At 37.7% G+C, this 23,687-nt stretch overlaps 1 protein-coding gene across 1 annotated transcript in view; it reads left to right on the forward strand.

Moving 5' to 3' along the window:
• Positions 1 to 23,687, forward strand: part of thada (THADA armadillo repeat containing) — a 78,749-nt gene extending 55,062 nt beyond the window's left edge. Inside the window, exons 32-38 of the mRNA XM_056470660.1 lie at positions 3,518 to 3,903; positions 5,933 to 6,057; positions 11,286 to 11,358; positions 16,393 to 16,549; positions 16,629 to 16,751; positions 19,379 to 19,548; positions 23,239 to 23,687. Of these exons, the coding sequence (XP_056326635.1) occupies positions 3,518 to 3,903; positions 5,933 to 6,057; positions 11,286 to 11,358; positions 16,393 to 16,549; positions 16,629 to 16,751; positions 19,379 to 19,548; positions 23,239 to 23,532 (1,328 nt within the window). The 3' untranslated portion in view covers positions 23,533 to 23,687. The remainder of the gene's footprint in view (positions 1 to 3,517; positions 3,904 to 5,932; positions 6,058 to 11,285; positions 11,359 to 16,392; positions 16,550 to 16,628; positions 16,752 to 19,378; positions 19,549 to 23,238) is intronic.

Genomic DNA, 23,687 nt, shown 5'->3' on the forward strand with positions numbered 1-23,687 from the left:
ATATGTAATGTAGTGTTGCAATGTTGGATGTACAAAATAAATACATTTGAAAAATAAAACGTCCAGCCCAAGGCAACAGCCTCCTTAAAAATGTCAGCCATAAGATTTTTAAAGGGTCAAGAAAAGTCAATGCCAAATGTTTCCTATAGCAATTACATTAAAGTGGAGCCAAAGCTCAGTCCTAACCAAATGGACTCCAGTATTTCATATGACTTCACAACAGATGTAACAATAAAGAATTCAAGTTTCTCTAGCAGCAGCATCCAATTTGTCACACATTCTCATAAGACATCCTGCAGATGCAGGGCTCTACATTAACTTTTTATTAGGAGAACACCTAAGTGCATGCACACATTGCTGTATTTTATAGAAAATGACAGAATGGACTTCATTACAGTAAAGGAGATAACATATTTTAGTTTTCATTTTTAACTTTTTAAGGCCCAATGTGTTTTTTTACATGCAGTTTTTATTTCTCTTTGCTATTTGGGTTTATTGTAACCTAATTAGAATAAAAACCGAAGTGTCATCTTTTGATATTATGTACTTTTAGAGAAAATGTATGTCCATATATGTGGACTCGTGGTCTGAATTTACATAAAACTCTTTTTCCTGAGTTTCCCAAATAGTGTTTGGGACATGCTGCAAAACAGTTGCAGGATGACACTGTATGTCTGTAAAAAATATAAAACATTCAAAGTATTTTAAAAATGCACTTAAGAGCTAAAATGTGCTGTCTTAGGAGGTTAAAGCTTTAGTTAGTAAATTACCACAGTATATATCAAATTTGTTGGAGTACTGTTCAAATACTTACAATACCAGATCAGCAGATATACGCTTACTTAAGGTGCCATTTTTTCACACAAGGTCGATCTGCATTCTCTAAGTATGCTCTATATCAGGGATCACCAAACTTGTTCCTGGAGGTCCAGTGTCTTGCAGATTTTAGCTCCAACCCTAATCAAACACACCTGAACAAGCTAATCAAGGTCTTATTTGGTATACTTAACACCCAGGCAGGTGTGTTGAGGCAAGTTGGAGCTAAACCCTGCAGGGCACCGGACCTCCTGGAACGAGATTGGTGACCCCTGCTCTATATGTATGGAATGAACTTCAACATATGCTACATATGAAATCCGTACCATCTATCGATATATTTAAAAAAATATTTTAAAGATGTTTTAACAATTGATTATGGTTTATACTATTTTTATCTGTCTGTGTTTTGACATGTATTTATTGTTATTCATTTATTTAGAGATGTTTTATTGTTTTTATTATTACTATTTTTATTAAGGACTCCCTGGTAGAAAAGATCTCAATGGGACATTTCTGGTTAAACAATTCAATAAAAATAGAAAACTAATCAAAAAGAGTCAAAAATTTAGGAGCACATACATTTTTTTCTCTTAAAATGACACACTATTATTGTGTTACATAACCTACAAAGCTATGGAGAGCACTTAAAGAAAAATCAGGAAACAGCTTAAAATAAATATTTTTCAGTTAAGTATTTTCAGTTTCAGAAAAACAGTTATAAATAGGCTATCCTAAAATAATCAAGCACTAATTGTATATGCACAATGCGCAAACGTCGAAGTGTAGTGCTGAAAAATATTTAAAGGATCATCCATAAAACTTCTGTCATCATTTAACCACCATTTAGCTACATCATTTGCTAATGTCTGAGCTTTGATGTCTGCACGTCTACACCATACTGATGAATTGTTGTGGTCTAAAACCATGCATTTCTGTTTCATTGTCCAATCCCTGTATATTTTTTAATTGCCATCTGCATTCAGCAAATACGTAGTCATATAATTTAGACAAATCTTTGAACAATTAACCCTTGTGTGCTGTTAGGCATGTTTTCATCTGCTCTGGGGTGATTTTGAATCCTAATTTGGCCACAACTTTATCTGATTCATCTTATTTTGAGACATCTTTTGGCAAAATGCTTTGAAAAGTCTCAATTTAACAATACACTCCAGTCAAATTTACTACCCCTTCATTATTTTCGTGGCTGTTTTAGCCCTATTGACTTCAATTGTAATGACATTTTTTATTGCAAAGCCATGACAGAATATAATCATGCATTGTTGATATTTTCTGGTTTTCCGGTAGGAAGAGGTAACGTTTGTCATTTTTTTCTGTTGATCATCAAGGGAGACCTGTACTGTAGGTATGTCTCCAGAAACAGGGTTGGGAAACACTAGTCTAATAAACATGCTCTAAACTTTGCACAAACACCAGAAGTGGCAAAAATGTACCTTTGATATAGGCTTTGGAAGTGTGTATGGCAAAATGACTTGACAGCACTACCTATGCACTTTTGATGAAGTGTGCCCCCCTATTCACGCACACTCACACACACAAAATGGCACACACATTACACATTCCAATGCCTACAAAACATCTCTTGAAGTGAAATCTGAAACCAGTCAGATCAAAACCAAATTCTTTCAGTGTAATCCAAAGACCTTGTAATGTTAACTGCAAATATCTAGAGTTTTCATTGAAACTCTATGAAACAAACCGGTGAGCCATCTGACAAAAAAGACACTACTGACTACGTTTACATGGACATCTGTAGTCTAGTTATTTGCATCAATAGACAATAATATAATTAAGGTGTTTACGTGAAGTGCTTTCATGTAAGAGTTTCCTGTAATTTTGGGTGACTTTAACTGCAGTTCGGCAGTTTCACGCTCCAGTTTCATGCTCCCGTGACATACTGGGGTATTACATGCAAATAAGGGGTAAGGACTGGTGAGAGTGTTATGGGATTTAATCACGCACGCCAAATGGAAAGAAAAACTTTCTTATTTCGCGATGTGTGTGTGTGCGCGTGCGCGCGGTCCTTTACTGACAGTGTGTAACTTGACGGATATGACGAAAAGTCCAACATGACGGTAATAGTTTGATTGCGGTGTTTACTTCAATAATGCCACTAATATATGCATACTCCATTTAATTCCATTTCTGTTTAGTTCATTTATGACTTAAGTTGGATTAAGGTAATCAAAAGTCGCTGTTTTGAGCTTATGTAGGCCTACATAAACTGAATAAACAGTTAGTAAACACAAGTACATCTTATTGAACATAATTTATTTTCATCACCAATTATCATAGTAGAACAGTTTCTCAAGCCGCATTTTGGAAACAAGAGATGAGTCTCTGGTCTAATGGGCCACCTGGCTTGGGAAACCTGTTCTCAAAGACTTACTTTTAGTCATTATTTGGGCAGCACATCTATTCTGAATGCCTTCGGCAGAATTCAAATGAGCCATTTTAATCTAGATTAATTCCAAGATTACAGTGAGATTAATCTAGATTAAAAAAAATTCATCTATGCCCACCTATAGTAATAACGTTCAAAAGCTGATCATTTGTCATCTACACAAAGTTGTTCTCTCACTGGACTGGTAACTTTGCCATGTCAACTAAGATTAATTATACTTTAGTTTGAGAATTTTTCTGTTGTAATGGCATGCATGCTTTGTTTTGTCTGCTCTAGTGTCTCAGTTGAAGAAACTTCGCAAGGAAACTCTGCATATCCTTATATCCTCAGAACTCATTGCTCCTCAGGACACCGAAGTCCTAAAACTCTCAGTTCCTGGAGCCACACAGTACCTCCAGAGTCTTGCTAAAATAGCCATCAACATCTGTTTGGAGTCTCCTCACCTGTGGGAATGTCCAGAGTTTCACAGAGAACTCCTAGAGCGATTGCTGCAGTGCCCGCAATATGAGGTTCGACTGTTTGCCCTGGAACAGCTTTACAGGAGACAGAGGGCAGAAGATACGTCTCAACATCGGGATTTGGGACTCTTGCCCTTTGACCTCAGTGTGTCGAGCCTCACCTCTTTGGCCCTGCATGAGACACATCCTGATTGTCAAGCCAAGGTGAGGAAATCACACTTTTTTAAAACAATGCACGATACTGCAACACCTACAAACACTCCACTAATATCTACTAAGCTACTTTTGTTGTTGGCAATCAATCAATGAAGCCTTTATTTGTCACATACACCTGCATGTAGTGAAATAGAACCCCCAAACCATACACAAACATCACATTTCAGGGGAAGAAAGGTCTACAAGAGGTAGCAGTTAAAATAAGGAAATAAGATTCATTTGGGGAGAGAGAGGCGAAAAACTCCCTCTTACATTACCCTTGAATTAAGGCAGTGTGAGATCAGGGAGAAAAAAGCCCCAGCAATCAAGCACATCATAATATAGACATAGACATTACAGCGCAACAGGGTATGTGGATATAGTCTGATGAGGGTGGCAGCCATCCGGTCCTGCAGCTAGAGAGCGCTGGTCACAGACCTGTGGCCTACCCACTCCAGTGGGTGAAAGCACATGAAGGCGTGGGATGCGGGGTTAGGCAGTGATCTGTAGCTGTGTGTGTGTGTAAGCCTATAGAGTCCAACAGGTGTCCTTGAGAGGGAGCAGGAATTTCAAGCAAGGAGTGTCTCCTTATCTTGCTATCCGGGAGAAGTTGTTTGTTTCTAGTCGAGACCGTCTGGCTGGAAAAACACAGGGAAGCTGAAAGAGAGGTTTTTCAAATTTGGTTCAATATCTGGCAATTTCACAGATATTTAATGTCCATCACTGGTCTCCAGGTCTGGCCGAATCTAGTTTCACCCCATTGTTTTCCAATTTGCGCTCTAAGACTACAGTCTGTAGTTCAATTTGCTGCGTGTTTCTTCAGTTGTTTGTGTTGTGACCAATTTGCTGTGTTTCTTCATTTGCTGTGTTTCTTCAGTTATTTGTGTTGTGAGAATTTGCAACACATGTGCTGTCAAGTTGATGAAGATCCTTTCTTTATTTGCTGGTGTTTTTTTGTAATTTCATGTTTTTTAATTTGCAGCTCGTTCAACTCTCTCGGCCAACGTAGTTTTTTTTTTGTTATGAATATTATTAAATTGATTTCGAATTTGGACTTGCAGTTTAGAGCGTCAAGGTTGAGTGATATCATCACTTGTAGAGCTGACTGAACTAACATGTGTCACTTGTTCTCCTGCAACCAAACCTACTGCTGGGTAACAAATTAGAATGTCTGCCATCCCAAATTGGGTTAAACCAACCCAGCATTATAACCCAATGGTTTCAACCCAGTGTTTTTTAGAGTCTATACTTCTGTTCTGAGTTTTTGTAATCTGTATGAAACCAATGTTTGGTACAGTCTGACTTCATGAATTCCTGCTTCTGCAATTCAAATGCAAATCACATGACAGCAACCACTTGAATCCCCACACACTTGTAAATGAAGAGGTCGTTGTCATTTTGGGTGGGGATTTCCAATCAGGAATACTTTGGAAATGACTTCCAGTGTTAAATTAATGCACCATAATAAAATCTTCAAAACAATAATAAAAATAAATAAACAAAATATCTGTTAAATTTTAAGACTTACAATCCAGTTGTCAACTCTGAGAAAAATAAGTTTAAGTAATGCCTTTCACAGTGAAGTAATTCCTTTCACAACATTTTACAGTGAAGGAAAAGAAGAAAGTAGAAGAAAAGCTAGTCTTTTTTAACTCCCTTGGTTTGCGGAAGTGAGAGTTTAGGGAGGAAGGGCCAGAGACCAACCAGATGTGTTTAGTGGGCAAGGGAATTGAGGGATAGATGGATGGAGGGACTAAAGTTACTTACAGGAAGAAAGATTGAATAAGAAAATATTTGTATGGATGAATTGAATATGGGTTGAGAGGTGTGGTTGGCAAAATAAGATATTGAAAATATCCATCTTTGATAGTCTTTAGCACATTTTGGGTCTCAGTTTGGACTTTTTGTTTGTGTTTATTACTAAGGTTAGTTTGACAAGATTAGATTTAATTGATTGATTGATTGATTGATTGTAAATTCAACTAATTCTGTAAAAAAATGTAGACAATATTTTTGCAATTCTGGTCATGTTTCACAGGTTATGCAGGTTCTTGCTGTCCTCCCTCTTCCTTCCTTGCTACCCTGGAGAAATGGGATGATGTCTTTAAGCTGCCAGGAGGTTGTAGACCATCTGCTCACACTGCTGGAGACATCTAAACACAGGTGAACTATATAGATGAAACTATATAATTTGGTTTAATACACTTGTGTGTGTGCGTGTGTGTGTGCGCGTATGTGTGCGTGTGTGTGTGTGTGTGTGTGTGTGTATATATATATATATATCAGCTACATCAGCTTTGCGTGACAAAATATTTTTAAAACATAACATTACCTGTCTAAAAGAAATACTTCAGTCATGATGTCATCCTTCCTCCAGCGTGCAAAAGTAACTTTTTAAGGATTTTAAAAAGTTTTGATTCAGCATTCGTTTTCATCGCTGTGACTCATGTACACATGAACGCGTGGTGACACGCAAACGGCAGATCTGTCTGCGTGAACGGTTGTGCAAATGTACAAATCTACATTTTCTGACAGACAGTTTGGGCTACTTATCAGAATTATGGGAATTATCTACCCGACAAATTTTAATTGCACAAACATTTTTTGTCTTATACCTTACACACAATATAAAAATAATCTAACAATCATAATCAGAATATAAAAATCTCTAGCACTTGGGGCTCTATTTTGATGATCCATGCGCAAAGTGCAAACCGCAGGGCGCAAACGCATTAAGGGCATGTCAGAATGCACTTTTGCTATTTTAAGGGCGGCATGGTCTAACAGGGTTGAGCTTATTCTCTTAATGAGTTATGGGTGTGTTTTGAGAATAAACCAATCAGAGTCTCGTCTCCCATTCCCTTTAAGGGTCAGTTGTGTCGCGCCATGGCGCATTTGCTATTTGCATGGCGGACTTTGTAAGTGGAAAAAATGAACGCTTCACTAGCAATTAAACAGTTAAACAGACCATCTACAGCGTGAGAATGAGAGATGAGCCTCCTCATTACTTACTTTCACTTTCAGTCTCGTGGATAGGGAAACGTGTTGTACGCACAGACATCTATTAGCCTATACATAATTATTTTCGTTTATGAAGCGTAAAGATTTGTTTCAAAACTATTTCTAAATTTAGTTCTAATTTACAGCAAATGAATAAATGAACAATAATAACGACATGTGTTCAAAAAACTGAGTTATATCCAAACACACATGCTATGCCCCATGTGGTCTAAAACAGGTGGGAAAGTCTAAGCTTGTTTTTAATAAAACAAATATAAATATGCATATAATAAATAATAATACTACTAATAATGACATTATACATAAGCAAGTTGTCATGAATAAACTGAAAAAGCCCACCGAGATGAAGGCATGAAAGTATGGTTTTTATATTTATGTAGGCTAGAAAATAATATTTTTTGTAATATTTTAATCCTTTATATTTATATCCTATATATATCCTTATTTATGCTATATATATATATATATATATATATATATATATATATATATATATATATATATATATATATATATATATATATATATATATATATCCTTAATATTTACATTTTTGTACACCCTGTGTGTATTAAGCAATGTGTAAACGAGGTGCACAACTAACACGCTCTGCGTTGGACTATAGACCAGCTTTGATCTGGTCTGTTGAACAGTCTAAGTTCCTCAAAATAGCAAAGCGCCAGCAATGCGCCTCAACAAGCCTCCTTTTTAGACCAGAAGGCCTATGGGTGCACATATGAGCGCTAATGCATTTTCTATTTAAACAGCGTGGCGCAAAATGTCAAAACGACACTTGCGCCTAGCTGAAACTAGCAAACAACAATTGCGTCGCTCCTTGCTCCGCATTGCGCCAGGTGTATGATAGGGCCCTTGGAGTTTAGTGTTTCCTCTAGGATTTTTTCCAGCTGTGGCGGCAGACCTTTTACACAGATCTACCAACTACCTATGGCGTTATTTTAATGACAAATGTGGTGAGCGCATTTTACAAGTCATGATCGCATTCATGTAATACAAGCATGCAAATCTCTTTGCTTGCGACCAGTGATACTTTGTGTCTTTAGAATGTTTGAAAAATATTCTATTAATTTAGCAAACAAATTAAAGATTATATTAAAGATTCTAGGTTGAACCCTGCAATAAATTAGCCAAAAGTGAAAATGCAACAATTGGTAATAAAATATACATTTAGAACACACACACACACACACAAAATACAATGCAAAGATTGATCCATAAATAATAAAATCAATAAGCAAATAATATATATATTTAAAAAACAACATGAAAAATGAAAGCAAAAAACACTGGAGTAATGTTAATACCCAAACACCAACTTTTTGATTCCCTTTCAGTCTAGATTTTGAAATTCAAGTTTCAGAGCTTATATTAAACTATGATTAATTCAATTAGGGCAAAATAATAGGGCAAAATATGCCAGTGAAAGACACTTTTGTAAAATTGCGTTTGGGCATAATGCATTTTCAACTAAGTTTAAGCTTTGTCTGTAAAATGGCAAGCATAAAAGATTTCAGTCTGTAATCTGCATATTTATAAAAATTACCTATTTTCAATAAATGTGCTACTAGATTATGTGTTTAACTTAATGAGTATTACTACTAAAAAGCGATGCCAAAACTTATCTTGTGTTTGTCTCTTTTTTTATTGTCGTTTTCCCCTCCTATTTTTCTGTGCCTGAGGAATAGAGTATGGGGCAGTCAATGAAGCAAAGGCCATGGCTGTGTCTGTGCATGGATTAGCACAGACAATTGTGGTGTCCAATCAATTCTGCAGGTTAATTTAGATAAATGAACTCAGCTTAAATACAGTTGAAGTCAGAATTTTTAGCCCCCGTTTATTTTTTTCCCTAATTTCTGTTTAACTTTGAGAAGAGTTTTTCCAACACATTTCTAAACATAATAGTTTTAATAACTCATCTCTAATAACTGATTTATTTTGTCTTTGCCATGATGATAGTAAATAATATGTTACTAGTTTTTTTTCAAGACACTTCTATACAGCTTAAAGTGACATTTAAAGGCTAAGATAGGTTACTTATTTTAACTAGGCAGGTTAGGGTGATTAGGGAAGTTATTGTATAATGATGGTTGTGTTCTGTAGACTATTGAAAAAAAATTAGCTTAAAGGGGCTAATAGTATTGACTTTAAAATGGTTCTTAAAAAATTTTAAACTGCTTACATTCTAGCTGAAATAAAACAAATAAGACTTTCTCCAGAAGAAAAAACATTATCAGACACACTGTGAAAATGTCCTTCCTCTGTTAAACATCATTTGGGAAATATTTAAAAAAGGAAAAAAATCAAAGGGGGGCTAATAATTCTGACTTCAACTGTAAATAAATATATTAGAAATAATTTGATAGATGTAACAATTAATAAGGTTTGATCATCCTTCATTCAATACTGTTCATGATGAAAAAGTAGAAAAAAACGATCACACCACTGAACAATACCAACGCAAATGACATATATGGACTGGAGAGTGCATTTCTAAATGTCAATTAAAAAAACTATAGTCCCACCCCTAACAAAAACAATCAGTCAGACAATTAAAAAAGACATTTTTCCTGCAACTTTGAAAACTGTAATGCCGGTCCATGAGTCAGGAGATAAACAACTGGTCAGTCACTATCTACCCATAAGCATTCTGAGTAGGTTGTTGCTAAGCAGACAGCACCTTGATGAGAATGCATTTATAATTTTTTTGCTATTTGGTGGTAAGAGGAATTATTCAAACCGAGACGGCTTTCTACTACTTCCTTAAAGAAAATAAATATTTGAATACCATAAACCACGGTAATTTCCAAAGGAAGTTCAGACATTTTAGATTTTGCTTGAGTGGTAACACTCTAGAAACCCTATTAAGAGCAAAAATAAATTATTACTGGGAAACCTGGCCCTGGACATTTAATGGAAATGGGCAAACAAACGATTGAAACAATCTTCATGATTTTATTTAAAGAGCCCCTATTATACATTAAAAAGGGTCATATTTCGGTTTTATGGGTCTCCAACAACACACTAACATGCATGCAAGGTCAGAAAACACTTTCATTGTCTTATAATATGACTTTATCCTTACCTAATTATCCCATATGAATCATTCAGCGATTCATTTGTTCCCAAACCCCTCCTTAGCACAAAGCTAATATGCGCGAATTGGAATGAAGACAGCCTGATGCGATTTGGTCAACAGCGTTCAGCGCGAGACAGAGTGAAATGCCCAACGACGTGAATTATCAAGCCCCCGGGTCGCCAACATTGGATCCAATCGCAGCGAACGCCCGAAACACGCTTCATAGTAAACTTACTAACACCACAGTAAACAGTACCCGGTTCTCAACAGTGTTATTCAGACACCTCACCCCTGAAAGCAGTGCAGTTAAACACCAGCATATTGCTTTATTCTTAACTATGACAGACATTCAGTATTAATCCACACAGCAGCAAAAGCGAAACTATTCTGAACCTTGACCACTGCGCGTGTATAAGAACAGCTGATGGTGGCCATAGCAATGACAAACAGCAGTAGAACGCGAGCTCACAAATGCATTTAAATCCGTAAACATAACAGCACGCGTCGCATTTTGACAATTAGCCCTTCCAGTGCTGCGCACCAGCCGAAGCCCAGCGAAGCAGCCTGTCTTTGTTTGACTTTGTGCCTAATAGACTGTCCTTATTTTTCCCGCACCCCTGGTTTATTATCTTGTCGATTACAAAATGGAGGAAGAAACTAATCCATGAGCTGTGTACTGATAGTTCCTGTCGAGCTCTGTCACAGTTTCATACATCAGTAGTCTTTTCTGATCCTTCCTTTAACAAACGGCCGATGAATCGCCCATTGTAAGCACCAACTCCAATGCCAAGAATCGCCAACTCCTTTCCCTTGCACAGCGTCTTCATGACTCATGACTTCAGGATCAGATTGTCTTTGCTGCTGTGTTAGTGGGCCGGGCCTCAGGTTTAAATTTTCCCGGGATTGCGTGCGCAACAATTGGGCGGGGCTTATGTTTCGTAGCCACGTCATGCCGAAACGGCTAAAGACTCGTTATCAAGACGATTCATTCGAACCACTATGAGTCGACTTTTTTTTTTTAAAAGATGAATCAATAGTTTTAAAAACTCTCCACTTTCAGATTACACACTACATGGAAGGTCATTCTCAAAAACCCATAATAAGGGCTCTTTAAACCTCAAATTCAAACACCAAAAGTGAATGTTTATTATACAACTATTTGCATTTCATTCCTTCTTCTGTTAATTTACTGAGAATTGATAAGCATCAGCCGCAATTTATTTATTGTTTTCTCGTTATGAACTCAACTATGACTATGTTCTTGCGTGTGTTTCAGCATGGAGCTGTACTGTGCTGTGCTTTCCCTAACATCTCATCTCGTGGTGCACCTGGCTGAATCAATACTGCAGGTAATAAGATAAAAAAAGAAGCATTTTGTGATCCATAGAGACTCAAACAAGTTAAACCTAATCTGGACTAGAGCATTTTACAGTAAAATTACACATCTCACTACACATCTCAGGTATTCCCAGAAAAGAAAATTGTCCATAATCTTAGCTCAGTCTTTTCAATTGCAGTCCTCGCACATTAACGTTTGAATAGTAACGTGTAATCAAAGCATAGTTGTAGTCTAATATCATGGTAACAATATTCACGATAAAATACATTTTTTTAAGAAGGGGGACCGGAGGGTGGCCTCTAACTATAGGGGGATCACACTTCTCAGCCTCCCTGGGAATGTCTATTCCAGGGTATTGGAGAGGAGGATCCGGCCGATGGTTGAACCTAGAATCCAGGAGGAACAATGCAGTTTTCATCCAGGCCTTGGCACACTGGACCAGCTCTATACACTCACCAGGGTGCTCAAGGGTTCATGGGAATATGCCCAACCAGTCCACATGTGTTTTGTGGGCTTGGAGAAGGCATTCGACCGTGTCCCTCATAGCATTCTGTGGATGGTACTCTGGGAGAATGGGGTCAGAGGCGCTCTGTTAAGGGCTGTCTCGTCCCTTTATGAACAGAGTAGGAGTTTGGTTCGCATTGCCGGCAATATGTCAAACTTTCTTCCAGTGCATGTTGGGCTCCGGCAGGGTTGCTCTTTGTCACCAATTCTGTTTATAAATTTTCTGGACGGAATTTCAAGGCACAGCCTTTGGCTGGAGGGGGTCCGGTTCGGGGACCACAGGATTTCATCTCTGTTATTCGCAGAGGATGTTGTTCTGTTGACTTCATTGAACATGGACCTTCAGCATACACTGGGGTGGTTTGCTGCCGAGTGTGATGCGGCTGGCATGAGAATCAACAAGTCCAAGGCCATGGTGCTCCACCGGAAAAAGGTAGTTTGCCATCTTTGACGGAAAGTCCTTACCCCAGGTGGAGGAGTTCAAGTATCTTGGGGTTTTGTTCACGAGTTAGGGAAGGATGGAATGTGAGATTGACGGGTGGATTGGTGCAGTGGCAGCAGTAATGCGGTTGATGTACCACTCAGTTGTGTTAAAGAAGGAGCTGAGCCGAAAGGCAAAGCTCTCGAATTACCAGTCAATTTACGTTCCTACTCTCACCTATGGTCATGAGCTTTAAGTCATGACCGAAAGGACAAGATCTCGGATACAAGTGCTCGAAATGAGTTTATCTTCGCAGGGTGGAAGGGCTCACCCTTATGGATAGGCTGAGGAGCTCTGTCACCCGGGAGGAGCTTGGAGTACAGCTGCTGCTCCTCCACATCAAGAGAAGTCAGCAGAGGTGGCTTGGGCATCTGTTTGGATGCCTCCTGAACGCCTACCTAGGGAGGTGTTCCAGGCATGTCCCACCGGGAGGAGGCCGAGGAGAAAATGTCTGGGGAGAAGGAAACCTGGGGTTCTCTCCTGAGACTGCTGCCCTGGCGACTCAGCTCCGGATAAGTGGATGAAAATGACAATACAAAATGTATTTTTGTTCTAAAGGCCAATACAGTAAATAAAAAATGCCTTGTCAGCAGTGACGTGCAGGGACATTTTAAGGGGCAGGGGCTCAACTGGAATAAAGGGCACTTTTATTATTTATTTTTATTTTTTATAAATAAAACATAATGTAGCATTATTCACACACAAAAAATACCATATACTCACCCCTCAGTTGTTTTAAACCATTCTGAGTTTCTTTTTCTGTTAAACAAAAAATAAAACAATTTGAAATATGTTGCACACTGAAAGCTACTTCCACACTAAAAAAAATACTATGGAAGTCAGTGGCTATCTGCAGACAACATACTTCAAATATCTTCTTTTTTTGTTCAACAAAAGAAAGAAACTGAAGCAGATTTGGAACAAATTTTTGGAAGAACTATCCCTTTAACTCAACATAACCTTTTTTAATACCCTCACACACCACACAAGTGTTATTTCATTTTTCAACAGATGTCTACAAAGTAATGTTCACTAAACTTCATGCATGGTCTGCTTTAGAATTCACTAAGATATAATTGACTTGTTTTGCATTAAGCTAGCCTGTGTTTTCAGGATATATTGCCTTGGATAAACTTTAGCTGAATTACATAATGACATCATGTGGATTTAGACCATTTTCTTTTGTTCTATTAGACTGCATTTACACTGCATGGTTCAAGTGAGTCAATTCTGATTTTTTTTCTCCCATGTGGCACAGATCGGATATGGCCCATGTATATGTAAGCAGGAAAAAATCACATGAATTCCGATTTGCTCAAATCAGATTCAGGCCTTGTTCATATGTGGAAATAGGAATCGGATCTGTGCCCTTGTATCTGCAGTGTAAGCAGGTAGATCGGATTTTCACCTGTCAATGCGAGTCGCGCGTAATTAAACTAGCAAATGACGTCAACTCTTGCGCTTTCATTTCAGAACAGACTTCAGCAAAGTCCAAGCCTTAAATATCATACACGAGGACTAAAAAATATTTTATATTGTCATGTAGCACAAGTATTTAAGCATGTTTACCGAGAGCGAGAGAGATCAACATCTGCGGCGTAACCAATATAAACTAATATAAAATTGTTGCATACATCACACCATAGACATTACATTAAGATGCCTACTGGTTCAAAAAGGCCTAGATTAAAAGAAGATGGCCAACTGAGAACTTTTCTGTCATAACCTATAGTAAAACAACCTGTCAAAAAGAATAATAAAAAAAATAAACCATGTGAACACATTAAAAACAAAGAAAAGTGCGCTCATTTATTATCAGCTGTCAGTCAGCGCCCACTTCTTTTTTTTTTCTCTCTGCTCGTTGCAGCTTTGCCATGTGCTGTGTAAATGCAGACGATCGGATACGAGTCACTTTAAAAGGATGATGTAAGCAGGTGATCAAAAGCATCAGTATACAGTCACAAAGTCGGAATTGACCATCAAGATCTGCAGTGTACATGCAGCCTTAGATAATTCATAATTGTACATTTAAGCCACATGTAATTTAGTCCTTTGTTAATAAGTACTCCTAAAGTAATTACTTAATAATTGCTGTGAAGATTAGGTTGATGGACAAGGTTTATGGACAAATTTACTTCAGCCGCTCTGCCAACCATAGTGTGCTACAGTAACGGGGGTTGTACCATTACACCTTATTTTCGGAAAATTAACAATAGACTTATAGCGTCCTCATTAGCACTCTCACCTCGCATGCCGGAATCCCCGGTTCAAAGCCTGCCAAGAGTGGGTATTCACAACTTATATTTAGAATTAAATTGTTCAAATTAAATTAAACTGGCATGGGGGCAGTGCCTGCTTCTTTGGTTTTCTTTAATTCTGCTCCTTAATAGGCATGGGCTGTATAAGATTCTGACGGTATAATAACCTTGGAAAAAAATATCACGGTTGTATGTTATTGTGATTACTGCTCTAAAATACTTTCTTTTAAAGTCTTCGCTGAGGCCAGCTTCCAGCCTCCGCCACTGAGACTGCAGCTCTGCACAAGACGTTTGGCCAGCGGAGAAATTAAAATGGTCGTGCCCAACTGAGCCTGGTTTCTCTCAAGGTTTTTTTTCTTCACTTCCGCCATTTAGTGACTTTTTTTTTTTCCCTCTCCGCTGTTGCCACTGGCTTGCATGGTTCGGGATCTATAGAGCTGCGCATCGTTGTATTTGCTCTTCAGTGTTTGGACTCTCAGTAGTGATTATTAAACCACACTGAACTGAGCTAAACTGAACTGAACTTAAACACTAAAAACTGAACTACACTGTTCCAATTTACCATGACCTTTTATGTGAAGCTGGTTTGACACAATCTACATTGTATAAGCGCTATACAAATAAAGGTGAATTGAATTTAATTGAATTAAATGTCTGGGTAAAAAAAAAAAATTTTCCCCTTTGAACACAATATATTTTATTTTGAGAAACTTTTAAAGGGGTGGTCCACAGTGTATTTTTAAGGCTTGGTTGTGTTTATAAGATGCAAAGCAATGTGTGCTCATGCTTCACATTTTTTCATATATCTTACTTTGATTATATAAAGCTACTCAGCTAACATGAAATGACTGTCATACTTCCTAGTTCCTCTTAAAGGCCCGCCTTTAAGAATCAGCTCCGCATCGCCACGTCACGCCTCTGCAAGCATGCGGTATTGCGCTGTTCAAACAGAGAAGCTGTTAGCAGCGTTAAGCCTGGTTTATACTTCTGCGTCAAGTGATCGGCGTGACCCACGGCGCATGCAATGTGCGTAGCCGTGCATTTATACTTATGCGTGCTGTTTCTGTTGCTGTGCAATAACACTTCAGAAGCACTAGCTGGCAGTAGGTGTTTCTGTTCCTCTGTGTTAAGTTTCTTTGCTGTTTTTTTTAAACGCTACCTTAATGTACAAGTGGCTTAAACTCGCCCATTTTGAGGTAGGAATCTGTGGACGTGCAACAACTTTAATCATAACACACACAGAAGAACAGTCTCCATCCAGAGCTCCTTCCTCCTTGCGCGGCCCTCACCTCCGCCCACTCTCGTCAGCACTACCAAGCCGACCAATCACAGAGCTTGCGCTCTGTATAGCAGAAAATTTTGGAGGTTTTAAAACCTTGACTTTTTCAAACGTGGAATACCATGAAAACGGTTATCGTCCCATTCCTAATCCTCAATTCTGGTTAATTGTACAAATTGATGCGTAATAAATTTACATATGGTACTCTATTCAACGTAGTACAATCAACTGTAAGCCTTTAATTAAAATTTTGCCTTGGTGCAGTGAAACGGAGTTAAAAAATAACAAGGTAAATCACTTTATTGCCATTACTTTAAGCATTAAATTATCATATAGTAGCTTTTCAGTACCACAGTTTTGGTATTCATACAATATTGTATATGTATACAAACTTTGAATGTACTACCAACTGATATGTCAGTGTATGATGGTATCACCACAGTACCTTTTTTTCTTCCTAAACAGCTAAGTTGGACATTATGGTCAGTCTTCATTTAGTAATGTGGTTGTGTTTTAAATCAGGAGCACAGTGAGGCTGCAGTGCTGTACTTAAACAGATGGGGGGCACTCGTCTTGCAGGGCTGTGGTGAGGATCAGCCTACAGAAATCAAACTCATGTCAGCAGAGGTGTTGGTGAAGGCAGTCCCCGCTTTACTGATGACGCCAACCTTGCCTCTTGGTGAGTACATCTTTGGGCAAGAAAAAGTATGTAGGAATCTAAAGCTTATGCTCTTTCTGTCTGTGTGTGTATTTTCCAGGTATCATACACACCTTGGCGCTATGGAAGGGCCTGTTTACGTTATTACAGGATGAAGATGCGGATGTCAGGGACAGGGCTGCTAACTTCACCTCCTACATTCCAGCACATTTGCACAGTACAGGTACATGCACGTGTGTTAGAGGGATGTTCTATGTTTAGTGCAAAGTTAAGATTTTAAGTTTATTTTAAGCATTTATTAAGTTTAAGTGCCCATATCTGGCTCATTTACAAGTTCAGAATTTATGGGGGAAGGGGGATTTACTTTTCGAATACATTTACATGATTTAAAGTATTTCATATTAATCATTGTTTTATGTTGATTTCATTAATTTTTCATTTTTTATTCCATTTTAATTATATTTTTGAGAATTCATTAATTTTCAAACCCCAGTTGGAACGTTCTGTTAAATATATGGTTACAATATCTCACGTAATGTTGAACGTATGTCATTGTGATAAGGAGAAAGGGGACTTTTTATATAAGAGCAATAATGTTTGTAGGGCAATCTTGATGTGCTTTAAAGGAAGAAAGATAAAAAAAAAAAAACCTTTTACTGCAAATGTAGTGTTCAACGTTTGATTTTTGGGTCTTGTTGTTTTAAACTAAGAGAAGAGTGACAATAATGGGTTATGTACATTACTAGTATTTCCCCAGAACAATAATATAAATCAGACGGCAAATAGTCTAATCAGGAAAAATACAGCATCACTCACTCACCCACTCACTTATTCAGATCAGTTAAAGATTGGTGCCCAGACTGAGTGCAAATGCAAGCTGAAACTGCATGCAATGCTTTTAATGCACACATCTATCCCTGCTCTTACTCCTACCACTCACAGCCCCATTTACACTAATACGTTTTAGTTTTAAAACGCTTAAGTTTTGCTACTGTTACGCCATCCGTTCACACTATGCCAGAGTTTTCGAGCGCCGAAAACGGAGCGTTTTGAAAATGCTGAAGAGGCCGTTTTCATTCTAAAATGCTGCTGCTCCATGTCAGTGTGGTAAGGGAAAACGAAGGCATGGCTGCAGACATTCGCCTTTCTAATTGGGGCTTTTTCCTCAATATTAAGTAGCCTGCACAAAGTTCAGCCTTGCATCCTCTTCTTGTAAGTTCAGACTTCACAAGTTTGATATGGAAACACTCCCGAGAACACGTCGGGTAAATCCTTAAAGGGAACAGTGTACTTTATAACCTTATTTAAATCATTCTGGCTACGTTGTTTCACTATCTTACCAATAAAATGAAAACATGATTTAAGGAACTACTATTTTCATTTTGATATTAGCATCTTAACAGACAGCAGAACTGTGGGGGCATCGTGAAGCTACATATTTGAATCAGCGTCATCTTCACTGTATGCATAGTTATAACAAAACAGAGCCTATAACAAAACTGCCTCCTTTCATTTTCAGTGAAAATACAAAACACCCTCTATTTCGCTGAATATCAGTTTTAATAATCAATAATAGCCATTATGAAAGTATAGCGTACAATAAGTTTATACATTATAGGAAATTAAGGCAAACCAACAGTCAAATGTGCAGAATCAGTGTACGCGGTTACATTAATTATTAACTCATCTTTGCACTTAGCCAAAACACGTTACCTGAGAAAAAGTAATAAATTCAAAAGACCAAAGTTGGGGAATATGTCATTAGATAGATACAACAAGATGAATTAAATATCACGTTTAACAAATATAGTAAGATTAGATCCAGCGGTAGATCCTTGATGAACAGTCAGACAAGAACAGCTCTCATCTGGCTAGATATGCTGCAGCGCATGCCAAAGTGTGTGTGTGTGTGTGTGGTCACGTGATGTGCGTTTTCAGTGGTGTGGTGTAGACTGAGAGTTGTTCAGAAATGCTGGGTGAAACGCTAGTGTGGACGCAGATCGTTTTCATTCTAAAACGCTGTTTTAAAAACTAAAACGTACTATTGTAAACGGGGCCTGGCACTGCATCTTTCAGCTTGCATGCGCAAGTCTGCAGCCAGGTACTATTGAAAAGTAGAGGTATTTTAAAGAGTGTTTTGGATGGATTGGGGAGGTCAGTAAACAGCCACCCTTGAAATGAAGGTGTGTGGGTCAGCAGTGCAGAAGAGCAGCAAATATGTCTCAAATCAGTCAGGTCAAAACCACATCGTTCCTATACTATACTATATACTACTATATTGTATACTATAGACTGTAAAAGATATGGACGTAGTATCCCTGAAATCAAAGACCAAAGAAAGAATGGGACAAAATTACACCTGAAACACTTCATCACTTGGTGTCTTCAGTCCCTAAACATCTTTTAATTGTTGTAGGAATTGTTGAAAGGAATGGCAACATTACAAAGTGGTAAATGCTTTACTGTTCCAACTTCTTTTTAAATCTGTTGCAAGAGCCAAAATTGAAATAGGTTTATTAAAAATAATCAAATAAAATCATGAGGAACACATTAAATAATGTGCTGTTGTATTGTCTGCAAAGAAATGCAAGTCAAAGTAAATTTAGAAATCACTATCTTTTTTTACTTGTGTTTTCCATACTGTCCCAACTTTTTCTGATTTGGGGTTGTACATAAAGAATACATATTAATACCTAAAGGTTCCATACTGGTACCTTAAATGTACATAGTAGCAGCTAAAAAGTACAGTAATTTTGGTTTTGAAAGGGTACTGCACTAATGACTGCTTCTGTTGGTTGTTTCTGAGTGTACATCTGGAAATATTCACTTCTGTGTTCTGCCACATTCTAGGTGTTGTAATGGGTGCTGTCTCTCCTCCAGTTGCTCTGGAGATGGGGGTTGGTTATTTGTGCCAGCTGTTCCAAATGTGGGGCCAGGTTGCTGCTGGTGTGGTGAATTTGATAGAGTGGCTCCTGGGTGACGAACAGTCAGATTTAAGTTGTGAGGATTCAACAAGTTTGGTAAGGAGCGCTTTGATATTATTCATGTTGAGACCTTAGCTTAGCCACGTCCCTAACTATTGTTTTGAATAGAATAAAATAATAAAAAGCACATTGAAGACTACATGCATGAAATAAAACATCTTATGAAAAACACCAGCTTACAGGTGCAGCATGAGGGCTCCAGTTTGAAGAGAATTCAACCATATTTTATTTCAGAAATTTGTATTTGCAGTCAAATACATATTTGTTTTTGCAAAACAAAAAAAGTTTGAATGCATCAGGGCTGGTGAAAGAACATACTACTTAATAATTGTTTGGTTTTTTTGCCTCCAGTACAGAACTTAAGATAATCATCGACAAAGTTAGGCCCAATCCCAATTCTATTTTTGTACTCCTACCCCTTCCCCTTCGCCTTGGCCCTTAAAACCGAGTGTGAAGGGGAAGGGCTTCAAAATTAGCCCCTTAGGAATGGAACTGCACCTGCACACGTCATCATATGTCATCGCAATCTCTTTCTTCATATGAGATCAGACGATCATGACTGCTGTAGTTATTACAGTTGCGTTATTTTTTGGTATTTATCTTCAGGAAATCACTGAAGGCATTTATTATGTTATCATAACGATCTAATGTGGCAATAAGATCGTAACTATACTGGCATTTACACAGTGGCCATGTTCATCTATGCAAACACTCAAAAAACAACATTAACATTATAGCAGACACTGTAAAAAGCTCATTCCCAGCCACTAGACTTTTCTGATAGGGTTTTCAGTGTCATCGAGTGTCAGAATGTTGTCATACTGCTCTACAGGAGTTATTATTAGGGATTATAGATCGTGAAATTTAGCTTTTATTAAATTCTAGAATTTTTATTTTTCATTTTTACGTTTTGTTTTTAGCATGACGGTAAAACATGAAAGGGATTATGAATATATTAAAACATGTGCTTGTTTGTTGTAAAAATTCGTAATAATGACAAAAAATACTAATTTGTGGATCTCCTTACTTCCGGGTGCAGCTATACTGCCGTTGTGGCTGGTGTATTCCGGGAAATTTTCTTACCCCTTGGTTTCGAGTGTGGTCCTGAAAAATCTTCGTTTGAAGGGTTATCTACCCCTTTCCCTTAGCCCTACGCCTTCACACAAAAAGAGAATTGGGACACCCCTACGCATTCACGTGAACACGCAAAATGGGGGGGAAGGGCTAAGGGGTAGAATTGGGATTGGGCCTAAATCTCTCTCTCCATTTTATGCATCCTCTCTGTTTATTAATGAACTCAACAGTCAACTATTTTCAATGGAAAGGCACTAACCTTTGCTCTAAATGTCGCTAAATGTTGCAGGATGGTATTATACGTCAATCTCCATATTACTGACATCATTGCAGCCAGCTGTTTATGTTTAATATTCTATGGTTGAATAAAGTAGCGTTTATTTATGTTCTACTTTTATACATGCATGTCACTTTAATCAAATTAATTGTTGAATACAGTATATCAGTGTTGATGTGCAGTGTATTTATAGTAAAATCTCTCAGACAAACTTTCAAAAGTTCAGAAACTGGTGTCACTAAAAGCTCTCTAAGCAGGAGAGATGATTATACGGTCAAATTAAGATGTTAAATTTGAAACTAAGGAGAATCAGAGATTTGACTGTACCAGGGTAATACTTCACACTCTTTGGTCCAGAAGTCCCTATTCTAATGGCCCGTTTCCACTGAGAGGTACAGTATGGTACGGGTCGATATAGGTCACCTTTATCAAGCTTGCATTTCCACTGCCAAAACAGTACACTGCTAAAAGTGGGCATGGTGTACGACAGAAAGTTTCAGACAACAAAATTTTTGCTCGAGGAAATGTCACAGTAAAGCCGTACGGGTCTTATACATATCATATGAGAAGCACTCGTCACAAAACAGATGCTTTATACATTCAAATACTTAAATAAATGGACATTACTAACCTTTCTATGAACATGATTTGATTCTAACTGCAGATCAATGATCTGAAAACAGCCTACTGTAACGTCTGCAATTATATGAAATAAATAAATAAATGACACATATATGAACACATACAGACCCTTACAGTCTCTTATATGTTATCTATTACAGAAAAACTACACACAGCATACATTTGGTCCTTATTTGAGTTCAAAAACAACACAAAATATAGCCTACAGTTAGTGCAAACCTCTCATCTGTGTCTTTAATCTTCAGCAACACATGTAACCTCTGTTACAAAGTAATTCCATCATTCCGAGTTCATAATAGTCCAAAAGGTGATGATAATAGTTAAACGTGGCAGTTTGTTCATGTTTTAGGTTGCAGAAGCATCATTTGCTGCTGTTTTTTCCAGCTTGTCCTTTGTTTTTCTGCACTTCACTCTCGCATTGGTCTCTTTCTGAAAGGATCTGTTATCAGAGCGCTTAAATGATCATGTTATTAATATGAGCTCAAAGAGTTCGTTATTTCAAATATAGACTTGCGGCAAGCTCTTTGGAGAAAGTGAAACCGCTCTCACTTTTAGACGGTCTCCTAAAACAACAACAGGACAAGGCATATTTTGTTCTTCTTGGCTTTGTGGCTGTACATCAAGACCACGACAAGGTTTGTTTGAGCTCGAATCGACCATGGCTTTGGTATTATATGTATTTATTATTACCATTGAATGTCTCTGCTGTGTTTTTAAAAATGGCTTCCTTTGTTTTCATTCTCCTGCTTCTACGAGTGACGTATCTCTGTAAACCAATAGCGTTCAGCTCTGCCTTATGGCACCCTTTGGGCCTGTTGGTACCCTTTGCAAAGGGTGACCAAAAAGGGGTACGGTACAATTCGCTTTTAGGTATCCTTTGACCGTGGAAACAGCCATAAAAGTCTACCGAACCTCTACCGTACCACTCAATGGAAACGGGCCACTGCAGGTGCACTCATAAAAGAAAGCTGCAGGTGGGAAAACCCTGCAGTCTCAAAACCCTTTTGTAAGAGGAACTACTTTTTTGTGCCATTCATTTACATCTGCAGCTGACGTCAGAACAGCAGAAGCCGTTACTAATTCACCAATATCATTTTAGAGCTAGTATTTAAATGATTCACTAGCGTAATGTCTAAAGTAATGACAAAACAGGTGATTTTGCTCACATTTTAAGATTATAAGGCTGAATTGCATGCAATGCCATCAATCTACAGAGATGTCTCACAGTATTTCTCTGTTGCAAACGGGAGATCACAATATTACTATGGTAAATACAGCACTACAACATACAAAAGAGAGAGATTGACTTAGAAAGTCATTTACCTATTTAATAATGATTTGATCAGCTGTAGTTTGAAATTTTGCTGGTTTTCTCTTAGGGCTCATTATGCATCTCTGTCATCATTTTGTGGATGAACATCGTCAACTGTCTTTGCTCAAAGACAGGCTAATGGCCGCCCACACACTATCAGAAATTATAAATACTTAAAAATAGGCACTATCCTTATGAATAAATTTAGATAAATTTAGCACTATCCAATCTAAGCAACTACATTCAGGCTGTGAATACTTATGGACATGTTTTTTTTTCATAAATTTGCAATGATTTAAAAAAATCTTTTTTTCACATCGTCTTTATGGGGTATTGTGTGTAGAATTTTAAGGAAATAAATTAATTTAATCCATTTCTATACTAAATCAATTTTTTTTCCCACATTCATTTCTTTATCCAGGATGAAGAGTTCCTCTTTGAGAAAGGCGATCTTAACCTGTGGGCGGAGCCTTTGTTATGGGCACAGATGTTGCACAGACACCTCTCTACCCTCTTAAGAGTGACGTCAACTGGTATAAGCACCACAGAACAGGACAGGCTATCAGCTATTGCAAACCATAATACCTTGGTGGCTCTGCGTTCAGTGGAAACCCTCCCTGCACTGCCCCAGTTTTCAGCCACCCTCAAATACACCAAAATAACATTGCTGAAAGAGAGATCATCACTGGCGCAGAAACTTCTTACAACATCTTAAATGACTGTGTAAGATACAGGTTAACGTATTAAGTGAATTATGAATTTATTTTAACCTTACACTGATTTTCCAATTTAAGAGCAAAACTGCATGCCGGCATGACTACAACCTTTTTTTATGTTTTTACTAAAATAAAATATATTGGATTAATTTGA

This window comes from Danio aesculapii, chromosome 13 (genome assembly GCF_903798145.1).
Source record: "Danio aesculapii chromosome 13, fDanAes4.1, whole genome shotgun sequence".
Lineage (NCBI taxonomy): Eukaryota > Metazoa > Chordata > Actinopteri > Cypriniformes > Danionidae > Danio > Danio aesculapii.